Below are 14,296 nucleotides of genomic sequence, written 5' to 3' on the forward strand. Positions count from 1 at the left end.
TTTTGTAGGCCCTCCAAACCACTTGGTATCACAGAGGCAGAATTGCTGCCTCACAGCTTCAGTGACGCGGCACTGTCTGGGGGAAGTTTATACTTTATCCCTGTGACCCATCCAGGGAATTTCCCCATATGCTCCAGTTTCCTCATTCATTCATGCAGAGCATGGTGCCTCCTCCAGCTAGTCCCACTTACCTCTATTTGGCCCATATCTCTGAATATTTCCTATCCACAGATCTTTTAAAAGTTGTTATTGTACACACCTCTGGCAACTTGTTCCATATACCCACCACCATCTGTGTGGAAAAATTTGCCCCTCCGGTCTTCCATGTGTTAAGATTCCTGTTGAATGAAACTCAGTTGGATACCAAAAGATATATTTAGTTACTCCATACAAAAACAAATGGGAGTATTTACTTCAGTGCCATGAAGCAAACCACACTTCAGATATGGTTTGTTGTACTATGAACATTTTTGTTAACTTGTTGGATATAGCAAACAGTTCAATTTCCAGAACTCCATGAAGGCTTCATTCGTGGATCTCTACTAACCTGCATTTGTTTCTGCCGCAGTGTCAGTCAGCAATGGCCTGGAATTATGACACGTTACACAACTAGTGGACAGCTGAACGTAACCCAGGGAATAACAGGTAAGTGGGCATCAAACCAAAATTGTCCCAGATAAATATCAACATCATCAGAATAAAATTTACTCTCATATTTTGACTACTCCTTTGGAAGACAAGATTTAAACAGTCCAACCTTTATGTTAACCACTCATGATCAGTGACAAAAATTGTTATGCTACTGTTGATTCTCCCCTCTCCCTTGCACTCAGCACTAAATGAACTCAAGCAGCACTTGTCTTCTACCACAGGTTCCCCAGGATTACGCTCTTTTATTTTCAAAGTTAGTGCCCAAAATTGAACATATTTGGGGTTTTACATTAACTTTAAGGGGAACACACCAGGGCTGACATCACAATCCCGCCTTAACAATACAATTTTAACTTGACTCTGCAAGCTGAGAGGCGCACCATTTGCCCATGCATTTAGTTGCCATCCTTGACTCACATACATTGCACAACAATCAGAAAATGTGCAAAATTCTGAAACCACCTTAAGGATCCTTCCCAAATGGATTAACTGCATACATTAACAGTCATTAATGCTAATCCTCAAGGCAGCCATGAAATAAGAGTTGAATTACCTTTTTTTAAATAACATGGAAATTATGTGTATGTTGAGAAAAACATAGCAACAAAATCTCCATTGGCATTGGCTGCTTGTGGTATTGTTGTTCAAGTAAATGAGCAGTCTAATACATCAGTACCTCTTGTGCCAAAACCAAAAGAACAGTATTGTAGGTGGGCAGTTGAAGTTGGATTTAGTCCATTTCCAAAACAGAGCTGTATTTTTTATCTTTCTCTATTTCCACTATCTACTAGATATATTTGATCATTATCAACACTGTCCAAAGGAGTAACGTCATCTGGAGATGGGGGTTGGGCCTCTTCCTGACCGCCATCCCCAATGGTACCATATGTTGGATGGATTTCTGGGTTGAGGTGGCTCTGCTCTGTCTTGGTTGCTCGCAGGACTTTTGGGACGTAGGCCTGTCATGGAACAGAATGGGGAGAAAGAAGATCAAAGCTTAAATGTTGGTCATTACAAAGTGCATTGCCCTTTCTCCAGCTGCAAGTGTTGCTCATGATAAATGCACCCAGTCTTGTCCTTTAGCCTCTGTAGAATGTAGACAAATTCCAACACCTCCTAAGTGTATAAGATCAACAAAACCCCTTCATTTCTGCTTCTCCTGTGATCAGCACTGGGATGCTTTGGGCTGCCAATGACCCCCACCCCCAGATGATCCACTGAGCAAGAGGCAAAGCAAGGAGTAAATGCTATTATTGAGTCAGTGAGCTGGGTCATCCACAGTCCTGTAATTGATCTGGCATTTGTTCCAGCCTGATCCTGCTATGGCTCCAACACAAGGGCTGTCTTCGAATGGCTTTGGCATCCAATGAGGCCCTTTGCTTGATCTGGGCAGTCACAGTTGTCAGTGTGAGGGTAGCCACTGAATGCTTGTGAACATCTGTGACATTCACAATTATACAGCAAAGCAACTGAAGCCAAGTTATTATTTAAGTGTCTTGAAAATACTTACTGTTCATGGAGTCATAAAGTTGAACACAGAAACAGGTCCTTCAGCCCAATTCGTCCAAGGTGATCAAGTCTCCTTGAGCTAGTTGCATTTCCCTGCATTTGGCCCATGTCTCTCTAAGCCTTTGCCATCCATGTACTGTACTTGTCTAAATGTATTTTAAATATCATGATTGTATCTGCCTCTACCACTTTCTCCTGGCGGCTCATTCCATATTACCATCACCCTTGGGGTGTGCAGGGGGTGGAGTAAAAAGTTGCCCCACGGGTTCCTTTTTAAATCCTTCCCCCTTCGGGCTTGGAGGGATCATGGGAAAGGGAGAGAATGCTGTAACCAGGACTGAATTTAGATGATCTTATTATTTAAAGTGGGAACAGGCTTGAAAGTTGTAAGGTCTACTCCAGCAATTTTCCATCTTTGGCTTATAGCTTTAAATATGTATTGTAGATTGTCAGTATATAAAGTAATTGAACTTATAGTGGTTACATAGTTACTGTTTTGGGTAACACTGTGGGAGCTCCGTCAATATAACGACTGCAGAGGCTGACTTCTAGGGCAAGCAATAAATACTGGCCTTGTCAAGTGACGCCCATGTTCCAGGATATGGGGATAAATTATCCTGGGAGCCAATGTCTCCCTGTCTTTGCATGTGGGTTGACAAGCATGCATCAGATTTAACCCAGCCTAGGCAGATTTCCTGGCTGGGAGGCCTGCAGAAGTTCACATTACTTCACAAACTCCAAGAGAAGCCCACAGGAACAGGGCAGGACAGTCAACCACAGCTGATGGAGACTGGGCAAAGGCAGCCATCCCTGGCTGGTTGTGAAGGGAAGGGAAAAGTAGAAAGGTGTCATTACGTTGGGCAGAGTGCAGAAGAGATTTAGGTGAATGTTGACAGAATGTGAGGATGAGTTACAGGGAGAGGTTGAATAGACCAGGACTTTATCTCTTGGGATGTAAAATACTAAGAAGTGACCTTACAGAGGTGTATAAAGTCATGAAGGGCATTGACAAGGTAATTCCACATACTTTTTGAATGAGCTGCCAGGGCTAGTGTTTGAGGTAGGTATAACATTTAAGGAAAACATTTGGATAATTACATGGGTAGAAAGAGACCTAGGGCAAATACAGGCAGATGGGACTTCTGAGGTAGGGACCTCGATCAAAAGGACAATTTTAGAGATACAGTACATTATCAGGCCCTTCTGCCCAATTTCATCTGTGTGACCAATTATCCTATGAACACAAGTCTGGAGTGTGGGAGGAAACCCAGACAGTCACAGGGCAAGCATACAAATTTGTTATGGACAGTGGCAGGATTGAACTCGCTGGTGCTGTAATGGTATTATGCTAACTATTTCACCACCATGCCACCCCCAAAATAAATACATATTGAAATAGACAAGTTAGTTTGAAGAGCCTGTTTCCATGTTATATCAGTCTGTGAGAAGTTGTAATTCCATGGGAATGTGCAGAGAGAAGAGGACTGGTTGTTAGAGATGGAAGAGTAATGAGAGAGTTGCAGTGGAAATACGTGCACGTATATATTTATTTACAACACAGGCCCATAGAGTCACTGCACACCTATCAAACCTATGCCCCAATTAGTTCCCTGTGAAATATTCTGTCTTAACTGCTAGACTCTCCTTCTGCACATCTGGACTAGAGGCAATTTACAGTGGGCTGTTAACCTCCCAGCAAATGTGGGAGGAAATGGAAGCAACTGGTTGCAAACCCAGGGAGAATGTCCAAACTCCTAACAGCACCAGAAGTCAGGATTGAACCCGGACCATGACAGCTTTGAGGTGGTGGCCTGAACTACTGCTATATTGTGTGCCCCTTTGACCTTCTAGAAGGTGGTTGGGGAAGAATGTCTGAATCCAGTTAAGAATTAAGGATAATCAGGTAACTTTGAATATCAGTTTGCAAAGATTTTGCTGGGACTTGAGGGACTGAGTTATAGGGAGAGTTTAGATAGATTGGGTATTTACTCCTTGGAGCATGACAGACTGAGGGGCAATTTCAGAAGTAGATAAACTTGTAAGGGGCACAGAAAGAGTAAGCAGCCTTTTTCCAGTGTAGGGGAATCGCAAACTACAGCATAGAGTTATTAAGATTGGAGACGAAAGGCTTGATAAGAACCTAGGGGGCACTTTTTTTTTATATATACGGCAGGTGGTAAATATATGGAACTACGTGTAGAGGAAATGGTTGAGGTGGGAAAATTAGAACATTTAATTATGTGGACAGGTATACTGATGACGAGTTTAGAGGGATATGGGTCAAGTTCTCAGAAATACATTAGCTGGAATATACATCTTGGTCAGCACGAATGTGAATGTCCTTAAGGACCTTTTCTTCCCCCCCATGCTGTGTAACTGACTTTGGAGTCTGTTGGAGTTGAAGGTGAGATGACAGAAAGTCTATCCTTAGTATGAGTGGGCAATAAGGGAACGTGGCTAAGAGTTCTGTTATTGATGATAAAAGGAGTTCTCTGCTTTTTATCTTTGGATTGGTTTGCCATAGAAGTGATCAGAACAGAAACAATGTTGTTAAATTTTAGCACCATCTTCAAAGGTGCCGGTGCCTTCAAGCAACATATTTAATGGCCCTTATAAATGATTTGGATTGTTAATCTCTATCTCGCCCCATCCATTTGCCCATTTTCCAAACTTCTGTCCACACATAAACCAACTCAACCAATACCGCATTCGTCCTCTGTAAGTACACCAAGTAGACTACATCTTGCACATTCCCTGTAAAGGAGCTATTCTGGCATTGATGGTGACTTGACTAGCAACTGGAGGCTGGAGTATTGATTTGGAGAAGAGTTCACAATTGTAACTAATCTAGTTCTTGACTGGGAACATTACAGAAACCCCATTCCAAAATCCTGTTAAGCTTTGCAATGTAGCGCATAGAAAGAGATTAATAATCCATCTTCTAGAGTAACTTGGGTCAAGCAGCATCTGTGTGTGTGGGGTTGTGGGGGCAGAATTATCAATGTTGCAGATCGAAGCCTTGCATCAGTCCTTCCCCCACACCCCAAACAAAAGATTCTCGATCCACTGAGCAGCTCCTGCATATTGTTGCACCAGATGCTAACGTGCAGTCTCATGAATCAAAGAAACATTATTTATGCTCTGTGTGAGCATTCTCTCATCCTGAGCTCAATCAGTCAGCACAATCTTCTATTTTCATCTAGCTTCTCCATTTTCAAAAAAAAGCTCCTAACACTGGTCACCTCAGCTGTTTTTCACGCCACTGAGTTCCAACCTTTCAATGTGCCCTGTGGAGAAGTTCTTCCTGAATTCACTATTGGATTTTTTGCTAACTGCCTTGTATTGATGGTCTCACAAATGGAAGCATTCGGTCTCATGAAAACTTTCATAATCTTAAACACGCCATTAGACCATGCTTAAACAGAAAGAAAACCAGCTTGCACTTCCACATAAAAGTGCCTTCCAGATTTTGTGATCATCCCTGATATTTTTTGGACATTCTCCAATTCCTTTTTGCTTTGAATATGAAGGGATATAGATCACAGATTGTTTAATTTGGTATTGTGTCGGCACAATCAGGGCAGAAAGACCTGTTCCTGTGCTATACTGTTCTGAGTTCTATTTCAACCAGAGTTTGACAACAGTTTAGTAGAACTTGGTCACCAGTGCTTAGTCTAGTTATTACCTTTATGCACTGCTGCTTGATATTGAGAATGGTTTTGTTTTTTTTTGCACTAATTAAATGGACCATCCTATACCCAGTTAAGTATTTTAATGTCATAGAATCATTGGTGCTTATAGTGTGGGAGGCCATTCAACATGAATGCATCTCTTGGTCCACAGGCTTTTTAGCTTTTTGCAGTATGTTATAATTGGTTCCAAATTCTCTCCCAGTAGACTAACTCTCGCAATTTTGTTCTAGGTGTATTGAAGGGCAAGAAGACACACAAATAGCTGTGCCAAAAATCAAAGTCGTGAAGTTCAGTAAACCCTGTCAGTATCACAGTTGGGTACTTTCCAATCACCACTTCAATACTTGAATGTTGGCCCAACTCAGTGTTGCTGTTTATAGCCATGATTATCTTCACCAATATCTTCTTAATGACACACACCTTGCATTTGTCAATTGTACTAACCATTTTTCATCAAAATGGTGAAACTCCTCCCAGGTTATTACAAAGGATCTCAGTAGTCTGTTAGTGCCCATTGGTCACCTGCCTGCTCTCTATCGCTGACCTGTTACTTACTCTAGATTGCCAGGCACGTGCTGTTCCTTCTGTTTCCGTCTCCTCAGTCAGCAGCTTCATTGCCTGGAAAAGGACATGCTGGTTATGAGCATCCTGCAACAACACCCTAATGAGAGTGGGACTGTTTTCAGGTCCCACGACTCTGTCCACCCCACTTTCCTTTCCCAGTGATGCTTCTCCCAGTGTCCATATGTTACACAATGGACACTGGAAGTGCAAGCAGCTGGTTAACCATATCACAACTGGAATTATGGACAGATTCACTGGTGAACATCCAAGGCTGAGATTTCCATGGATATTTTTTCAGTGAGGTGGTCAAACTGTAGATAGTCTGTCTTGGCAGAAAGAGGTAGACACAGTTGAAAAGGCAGGTAGTGCAGGAATCCACTGTGATCATTCGCCTCTGGATACTGAGGGAAAGATAGCTTCTCAGGAAAAGGTAGTAGTAGGCATGTGTGTAGTGCAGGGATGGTTTTGCTGTACAGGAAAGAAAAGGAATCGAGAGAGAGAAGAGATAGGGTTTTGTGCTGCCACAAAGGTCTCTTGAGTGGCATGTTGCCTCCCTGACGCTAGAGTCAAGGATGTCTCAGTGCAGCTGCTAGACTTTCTGGTGGAAACAGGTGAACAGTTTATGGTTGTAGTACCTGTGAAAAGAAAAAGTAATTGAGATCTGCAAACTGAAATATGAGGAGGGAGATCAAAAGGTAGGACTTCAAAGGTAGTAATTAATCCAGTATTCCAGCACCTGCAGATTTTCCCTTGTTTGTGACAAGACTAGCTAGATGCTGGTCAGAGGGGAAGATAAGGGCTTGTATTCGCTCTGTATTAGTCTCCAACTCCATGGCCTACAAGCCTTGGACTTGTCTTCAGGACCCCAAAAAGTCCCAGTGATTTAAGTGTTGAAATAAACAGGAAATTAGAGAGGCTTTATGGTGCACCTGTAATTTTAGGTGACTTTGATCGTATCAAATTAGCAATAGTATTTGATGAGTTTCTGTAGTGTTTACGTGATGGGGCCTTTTTAGCTCAATACGTCCAGGCTGACTGAGAAAGAAATATGTTAAATATCCTCGCAAACACGAGGAAATCTGCAGATGCTGGAATTTCAAGCAACACGCATCAAAGTTGCTGGTGAATGCAGCAGGCCAGGCAGCATCTCCAGGAAGAGGTACAGTGGACGTTTCGGGCCGAGACCCTTCGTCAGGACTAACTGAAAGAAGAGTTAGTAAGAGATTTGAAAGTGGAAGAGGGAGGGGCCCACTTTCAAATCTCTTACTAGCTCTTCTTTCAGTTAGTCCTGACGAAGGGTCTCGGCCCGAAACGTCGACTGTACCTCTTCCTGGAGTTGCTGCCTGGCCTGCTGCATTCACCAGCGACTTTTATGTGTGAGGTTAAATATCCTGTTATGTGTGTGTCTGACCAAGATAGTTGACCCTACCCCCACCACCATAGTCAGAGTGCCCCATGGAGCACAGCACCTCTGCTGCCTTCTCACCCAGAGACCCATCAGCTTACCATCACGTTAATGGTGAAGTACTTAAAGTAGTCTGTGCAGCTCAGAATGATGCAGATAGCAATGGTGAGGAGCACCACGGTGAAGGTGAAGATAGATGTTGGTGCAGTCAGTCCTGGGGGAGCAAGAGAGAGGGGGCTTAGTCAGGGACTGAAGTTCCATAGAAATAACATTTTTTGACCAGTCACACCAACCATTCAAGTCTGTGAAGGTAGTCATAGAACAACACATCACAGATATAGGCCCTTTGCCATAACCAGTCCACACCAACCATTGTGTCCATCCAGTTAATCCCAGTTTCCTGCATTGGTCCATATCCCTCTAAGTCCCACCCCTCCATGTACCTATCCAAATGCTTCTTAAATGATACTATTGTACCTGATTCAATCACTTCTTCTGACAGCTCATTCCATATACTCACTTTAGATACTAGTGAAAAAGTTGCCCCTTAGGTCCCTTTTAAATCTTTTGTCCTAAACCTATAGTATTCCCCCCAGTTATGGGCTCTCCTACCTTGGGAAAAAGATGCCATCATCCACTTTATCTATGCTCTCATAGTTTTAAACACTTTTTTAAAAAAAACTGCCCCTCAATCTTGTGTGTTTCAAGAAATAAAGACCAAACCTGGTCATCCTCCCCTAAACCTTAGGCCCTCTACTCCTTGCAATATCTGGACTCTTTCTAGTTTAAAATGATATACAAACAGAGGTGGTGGGAGTTAACCTGTTCAATTCAATGCAGGCTCCAATCCAAGGGTGTGGATAGGAAATTTCCCTCAACCACCCTGTGAGGGGCAGATCTGATCCCATTGTTTGGAGGGCAGGTTGTTGGATCAACACAGCCTTCCTTCCTCAAGGAGTGTCCCCTCATTTTGAGAGGACTGGAACACAAAAGCAAGCACATACTGCTTTGCTATTGTAAGGCATTGGTCAGACCAGTTTTGGAATATTCTTAACAATTTTTGGGCCCATATCTAAGGGAAGTGCTGGCACTAAAGAGGGTACAGAGGAGATATTTGAGAATGATCCCAGGAATGAAAGGCTTAAATTGAGGGGTGTTGGAAGTCTTTGGACCTATACTTGTTGGAGTTCAGAAGGATGACGAGTGGTCCTATTGAAACCTACCAGATACTGAAAGGATTGGATTGAGTATATGTAGAGAAGTGTTGGCACGTGGCCAAGTGGTTAAGGCGTTGGTCTAGTGATCTGAAGGTTGCTAGTTCGAGCCTCAGCTGAGGCAGCATGTTGTGTCCTTAAGCAAGACACTTAACCACACATTGCTCTGTGATGACACCAGTGCCAAGCTATATTCACCCTAGTTCCCTTCCCTTGGACAACATCGGTGGCGTGGAGAGGGGAGACTTGCAGCATAGGCAACTGCCAGTCTTCCATACAACCCTGCCCAGGCCTGCGCCCTGGAAACCTTCCAAGGCGCAAATCCATGGTCTCACGAGACTAATGGATGCCTATTATGTAGAGAAATATCCAGTAGTGGGAGAGTCCAGGATCTGAGGGCACAGCCTCAGATTAAAGGGACATCCCTTTCAGAACTAAGGAGGAATTTCTTTAGCCAGAAGGTGGTAAAGCTGTGGAATTCATTACACAGAAGAGGGCTGTGGAGATAAAGTCATTGGGTGTACTGAAGGCAGAGATTGATAGATTCTTGAGGGGTGAAAGGTTTCAGGGAGAAGGTGGGAGGATGGGGTTGAAATTTTTAAAAAAAACAGTAATGATGCACTAACTCATCTAATTCTGCACCTTCCACCTTGTGGTCTCATTGTATCTGGTCTTGATCCAGGTTGGTGGAGTGACATAAAAATGATCATCAGCTCTGAGAGAGAGCAAGCATAGAGCATGGAAGCAGGTCCTACAGACCAACTGGTCCTTGCCAACCATAATTCACATATAAGCTAGTCCTATTTGCTTGTATTTACCCATATCCCTCTAAACCTTTCCTATCCATGTACCTATACAAGTACCTTTTAAATACTGTTAATGTAACTGACTCAATGACATCCGTTGGCAGCTCAATCAATATACTGATCACCCTCTGGGTGGAAGATATTACCTCTCCAGTTTCTATTGGATCTCTCCCCTTTCACCTTAAATCGTGCCCCCTAGTTAAGTGATTCTCAAAATGGGTAATAATGTTCCACCAACCCCGGGGCCAGTGGGAGTTTCTGTGGGGCGGGCAATACAAGATAAAGGGGGAGGTGGGGCTGCTCAGTTGCAAGGGGGCAGCTGAGGGATTACAGGCTTAATTTAAGAAATTATAAGCATTTGATCTTCAGTACCTCAATTGATTACAACGGTCACAACATCACCTCATCTCTTGCTAATCCTCCATTCTCTTCGATTTTGCCTGAAGTGCATTATATTTATCGAAAAGCAATATACATTTCTGTATTTAGCATATCATGTGAAATCTGAACTGAAGAAATCTTCTGTCAATCCAAGTTCAAGAGTGGGTAATAAATCCATTCCTGAACACTGTAAGGAGTTATTAACAGGAAGGATGGAGGAGAAACTGATCTCACTACAAAAAGACTTTGAGCTAAAGCTGAAGTTCAAAAAAATCATATCAAGACTTTTGGTTGCAGAAAGGAATCTCTCAATGCCATCCTGCACTCTGTATCTTATTTAGTGGAGCAGTTTCAATGCAGTCACCCACCTTCTTTCAAAGCAATGAAATACACTGCAAATTACTGAATGGGGGGGGGGCGTGCGGGGCGGATCTGACACTCCTGAGTGGCATTCAGCCTGATGGTGAGAAGCTGATATATCACTACACTAAGCCCATCCATCTTACAAAAAGGCGGTGTAGTGAATAGTTGAACTACTGATGTATGCTCTAAAATTGTTGATGAAAATTGTTTTACTGTAATTAAAAAATAATTTTATATGTAGCTTTAAATAGATTTGAATATTTTGCCACTGATTTGAATTTGCAGTTCCTATTTGCATCATAAATCAAAATTCTTTATAGTTTTTATGTAATGGCCAGAAAAGGAGAGGGGTTACTGGGGATGTGGTTTGGGAATCACTGCTCTAGTTCTTGATTCCCCAACCATGAGATAAAAAAGATTATGTGCATTCCTGTATCTACACCCCTCATGATTTTATACAATTCTATTAAGATCACTCCACATTCTCCAGTGCAACAGTGAAAACACTTCCAACCTGCCCAGTCCCTTGAGATCTAGCAACATCCTCCTAAATCTCCTCTACCAGTGTTCTTGTCCATATTAATCCCCCTTTTCAGCATTCTTTACACTGCACAGAAGAAAATCTCTTTTGCCCAGATTGTCCACATCAAGCATCAAACACTCATTTATACTAAACCTGTTCTCCTCTTTCGCACCTCTCCACCTCCACCGAATCTACCACTCGCCTACACACTGGGGACGATTAACCTACCAACCTACATGTTGAGTGGAAACCAGAGCATCCAAAGGGGTCTGCACAGTCATGGGGAGAAGGTGCAAACTCCAAACAGCACCGCAGGTCAGGATCAAACCTGGGTCGCTGGAGCTATGAGGCAGTAACTCTTACCAACTTTTCTGTCACTCCCTTAACACTGTCCAAGTGTTGTGAAAGTCTCTGCTCCAGGCAGTTTACTGTAATTACTGGTGAAGCACAACCAGGCAGAAATGGACTTACCACCTCGGAGAATGGAGAAGAAGAAAAGCCAGAAGAGGCAGATGATGGGGGCCGTAGCAGCCTGTTTCACCACAGCGGTGTGCAGTCTCTGGCTGAGCTTGGCAGGCAGGTATGTGTAGTAGAGGTTGTACCTGTCCACCAGATACCGCAGCATTATGTAGATCAATCCTAGTGAGGTTCAAACGCATGACAGCAGCATTGGCATCCAAAACTATTTTGGAATATCCCCATCCCAATCCACACACTGCTTGTGTGGTACACTTGTGTATACACCACACTCTCTCTTCATACATGCACAAATTCATGCCACACACCTCAAAAGGAAGTTGCTGGAGTGGGCCTCTCAGCCCCTCAAACCTACCCCCCTGTGCCACCCCCGCCCATACAATATGATCATGGCTGATCCATGTTGGTCTTTTCTGTGTCAGTTCCCCAATTCCTCAATTTTCTAAATATTGATTACCTTCACCTTAAATATATCTAATGATATGACCTTCACCAGCATCAACGGAAGAGAATTCCAGGGATTCACCACCCTCTAGGTGAACAAATTTTGCACACCTCAGAAGGGAATGGTTCCTGATATTATATCCATGTCCCCTTGTTCAAGATTCTCCCATGAGTAAAAACATTTCAACATCTGCCCTCTCAGGCTCTCGCAGGAATTTGTATGTTTGAACAAGGTCACCACTCATTCTCTTTTAAGCATAAAGAGACAGATGTGCACACACTGTCCCAAGGGATTACTGTAAGCAAGAGCACATGCATTTCCATTCCCACCATCCCCTAATCCAGCTCATTTGAGCTCCAGGAGTTCTGTAGCTGTGCACTGGGGTTCATCCTGTGATCAGCACACAGCAATGTGGGTGATAGGGTCAAGGAGAGCTGGGTTTCTTCACTGTAGACCCATGTATAACATGTCAGAAAATCACTCCCCCACTTGCTTCTACTTTCCCATGAGTGACCACTAGGGAAAAGTGCAGATTCTTCCACCTCCTGCCTACGTGAAAAGGTAGAAGTACTCACTTGGCTGTGGGCTTGGGCACGTCATACTGAGTCTCAGTCTGACACTGACCATAAGGCATACGAATAGAATTAGGCCATTTGGCCCATTGAGTCTACTCCACCATGCCATCATGGAGATTTACTATCCCTGTCAACAATATTTTCTTCCTTCTCCATGTAACCTTTTGAGCCCTGACTAATCAAGAACCTATCAACTTTCACTTTAAATATATTCAATGACTTGGCCTCCACAGCCATCTGTGGCAATGAATTCCATACAATTCGCAACCCTCTGGCTAAAGAAATTCCTCCTCATCTCTGTTCAAAAAGGACATCCCTCTATTCTGAGGTTGTGCCCTTGAGTCCCAGACTCACCTACTATAGGAAACATCATCTCCACATCCACTCTATCTAGGCCTTTCAATATTCAATAGGTTTCAATGAGATCCCCTCTCATTCTCCTAAACTGCAGTGAGTACAGGCCCAGAGTCGTCAAACTCTCCTTGTAAGTTAACCCTTTCATTCCTGGAATCATTCTCAGGAACCTCCTCTGGCCTCTCTCCAATACCAGCACATTTTTCCTTCGATCAGGGGCTCAGAACTGCTCACAATATTCCAAGTACTGTCTGACCAATACCTTAAAAAGCCTCAGCATTAAGTCCTTGTTTTTGTATTCTAGTCCTCTAGAAATGAATGCTAACATTGCATTTGACTTCTTTACCACCAACTCAACTTGCAAGTTAACCTTTAGGGAATCCTGCATAAGGACTCCCAAGTATCTTTACACCTCTGATTTATGAATTTTCTCCCCACTTAGAAAATAGTCTACACCTTCATTTCTTCTACCAAAGTGCATGAATATACACTTCTGTACAATATATTCCATCAGCCACTTATTCACCCGTTGTCCCAATCTGTCTAGCCTTCTGCAAACTCCCTGCTTCCTCAACAATTCTTGCCCCTTCACCCATCTTGGTATCATCTGCAAACTCGGCCACTAGGCCATAAATCCCATCATCCAAATCATTGATATGTAACAAAAAGGAGTCCTAATACCGACTCCTGTGAACACCACTAGCACTGGCAGCCAACCAGAAAAGGACCCCTTTATTCCCACTCTTTGCTTCCTGCCAGACAGTATCTTTCCTGTAATACCATGGGTTCTTATTTTGGTAAGCAATCTCATGTGCAGCAACTTGCCAAAGGCCTGAAGGAAATCCAAGTAAACAACATCCACTAACTCTCCTGTGTCTATCATGCCTGTTATTTTCCTCAAAGAATTCCAACAGATTTGTCAGGCAAGATTTTCCCCTTAAAGAAACCATGCTAACTTTGGCCTACTTTATTATGTGCCTCCAAACACCCCAAAATCTCATCCTTATGATGGACTCCGACATCTTCCAAACCACTGAAGTCAGGCTAACTAGCCTATAATTTCCCTTCCTCTGCCTCTCTCCTTCTTCAAGAGTGCATTTGCAATTTTCCAGTCCTATGAACCATTCCAGAATCTAGTCATTCTTTAAAAATCTTCACTGTCGTGGTCAACAGTACATGACATTCATGAGATACATCAAGAAATGGACAGGCAACAGTTTTGAAGAGCTATTAGAACTTCTCAGATTAAGGACAGATGGAAGAGAAGACCATGATCACCCACATCCTATGACACAGCAGATAATGAATGACTAATGCCTCCAAAATCTCTTCAGATG

General features: G+C 43.1%; 1 protein-coding gene across 1 annotated transcript in view; it reads right to left on the reverse strand.

Annotated features, from left to right (window-relative positions):
- Positions 1 to 873: 873 nt before the first annotated feature.
- The window catches only part of LOC140190988 (CSC1-like protein 1), a 67,023-nt gene continuing 53,600 nt past the window's right edge, over positions 874 to 14,296 (reverse strand). The window contains 4 exon segments of the mRNA XM_072248024.1: positions 874 to 1,610; positions 6,408 to 6,470; positions 7,923 to 8,035; positions 11,580 to 11,747. Of these exon segments, the coding sequence (XP_072104125.1) occupies positions 1,413 to 1,610; positions 6,408 to 6,470; positions 7,923 to 8,035; positions 11,580 to 11,747 (542 nt within the window). The 3' untranslated portion in view covers positions 874 to 1,412.

Source organism: Mobula birostris, chromosome 2, assembly GCF_030028105.1.
Source record: "Mobula birostris isolate sMobBir1 chromosome 2, sMobBir1.hap1, whole genome shotgun sequence".
Lineage (NCBI taxonomy): Eukaryota > Metazoa > Chordata > Chondrichthyes > Myliobatiformes > Myliobatidae > Mobula > Mobula birostris.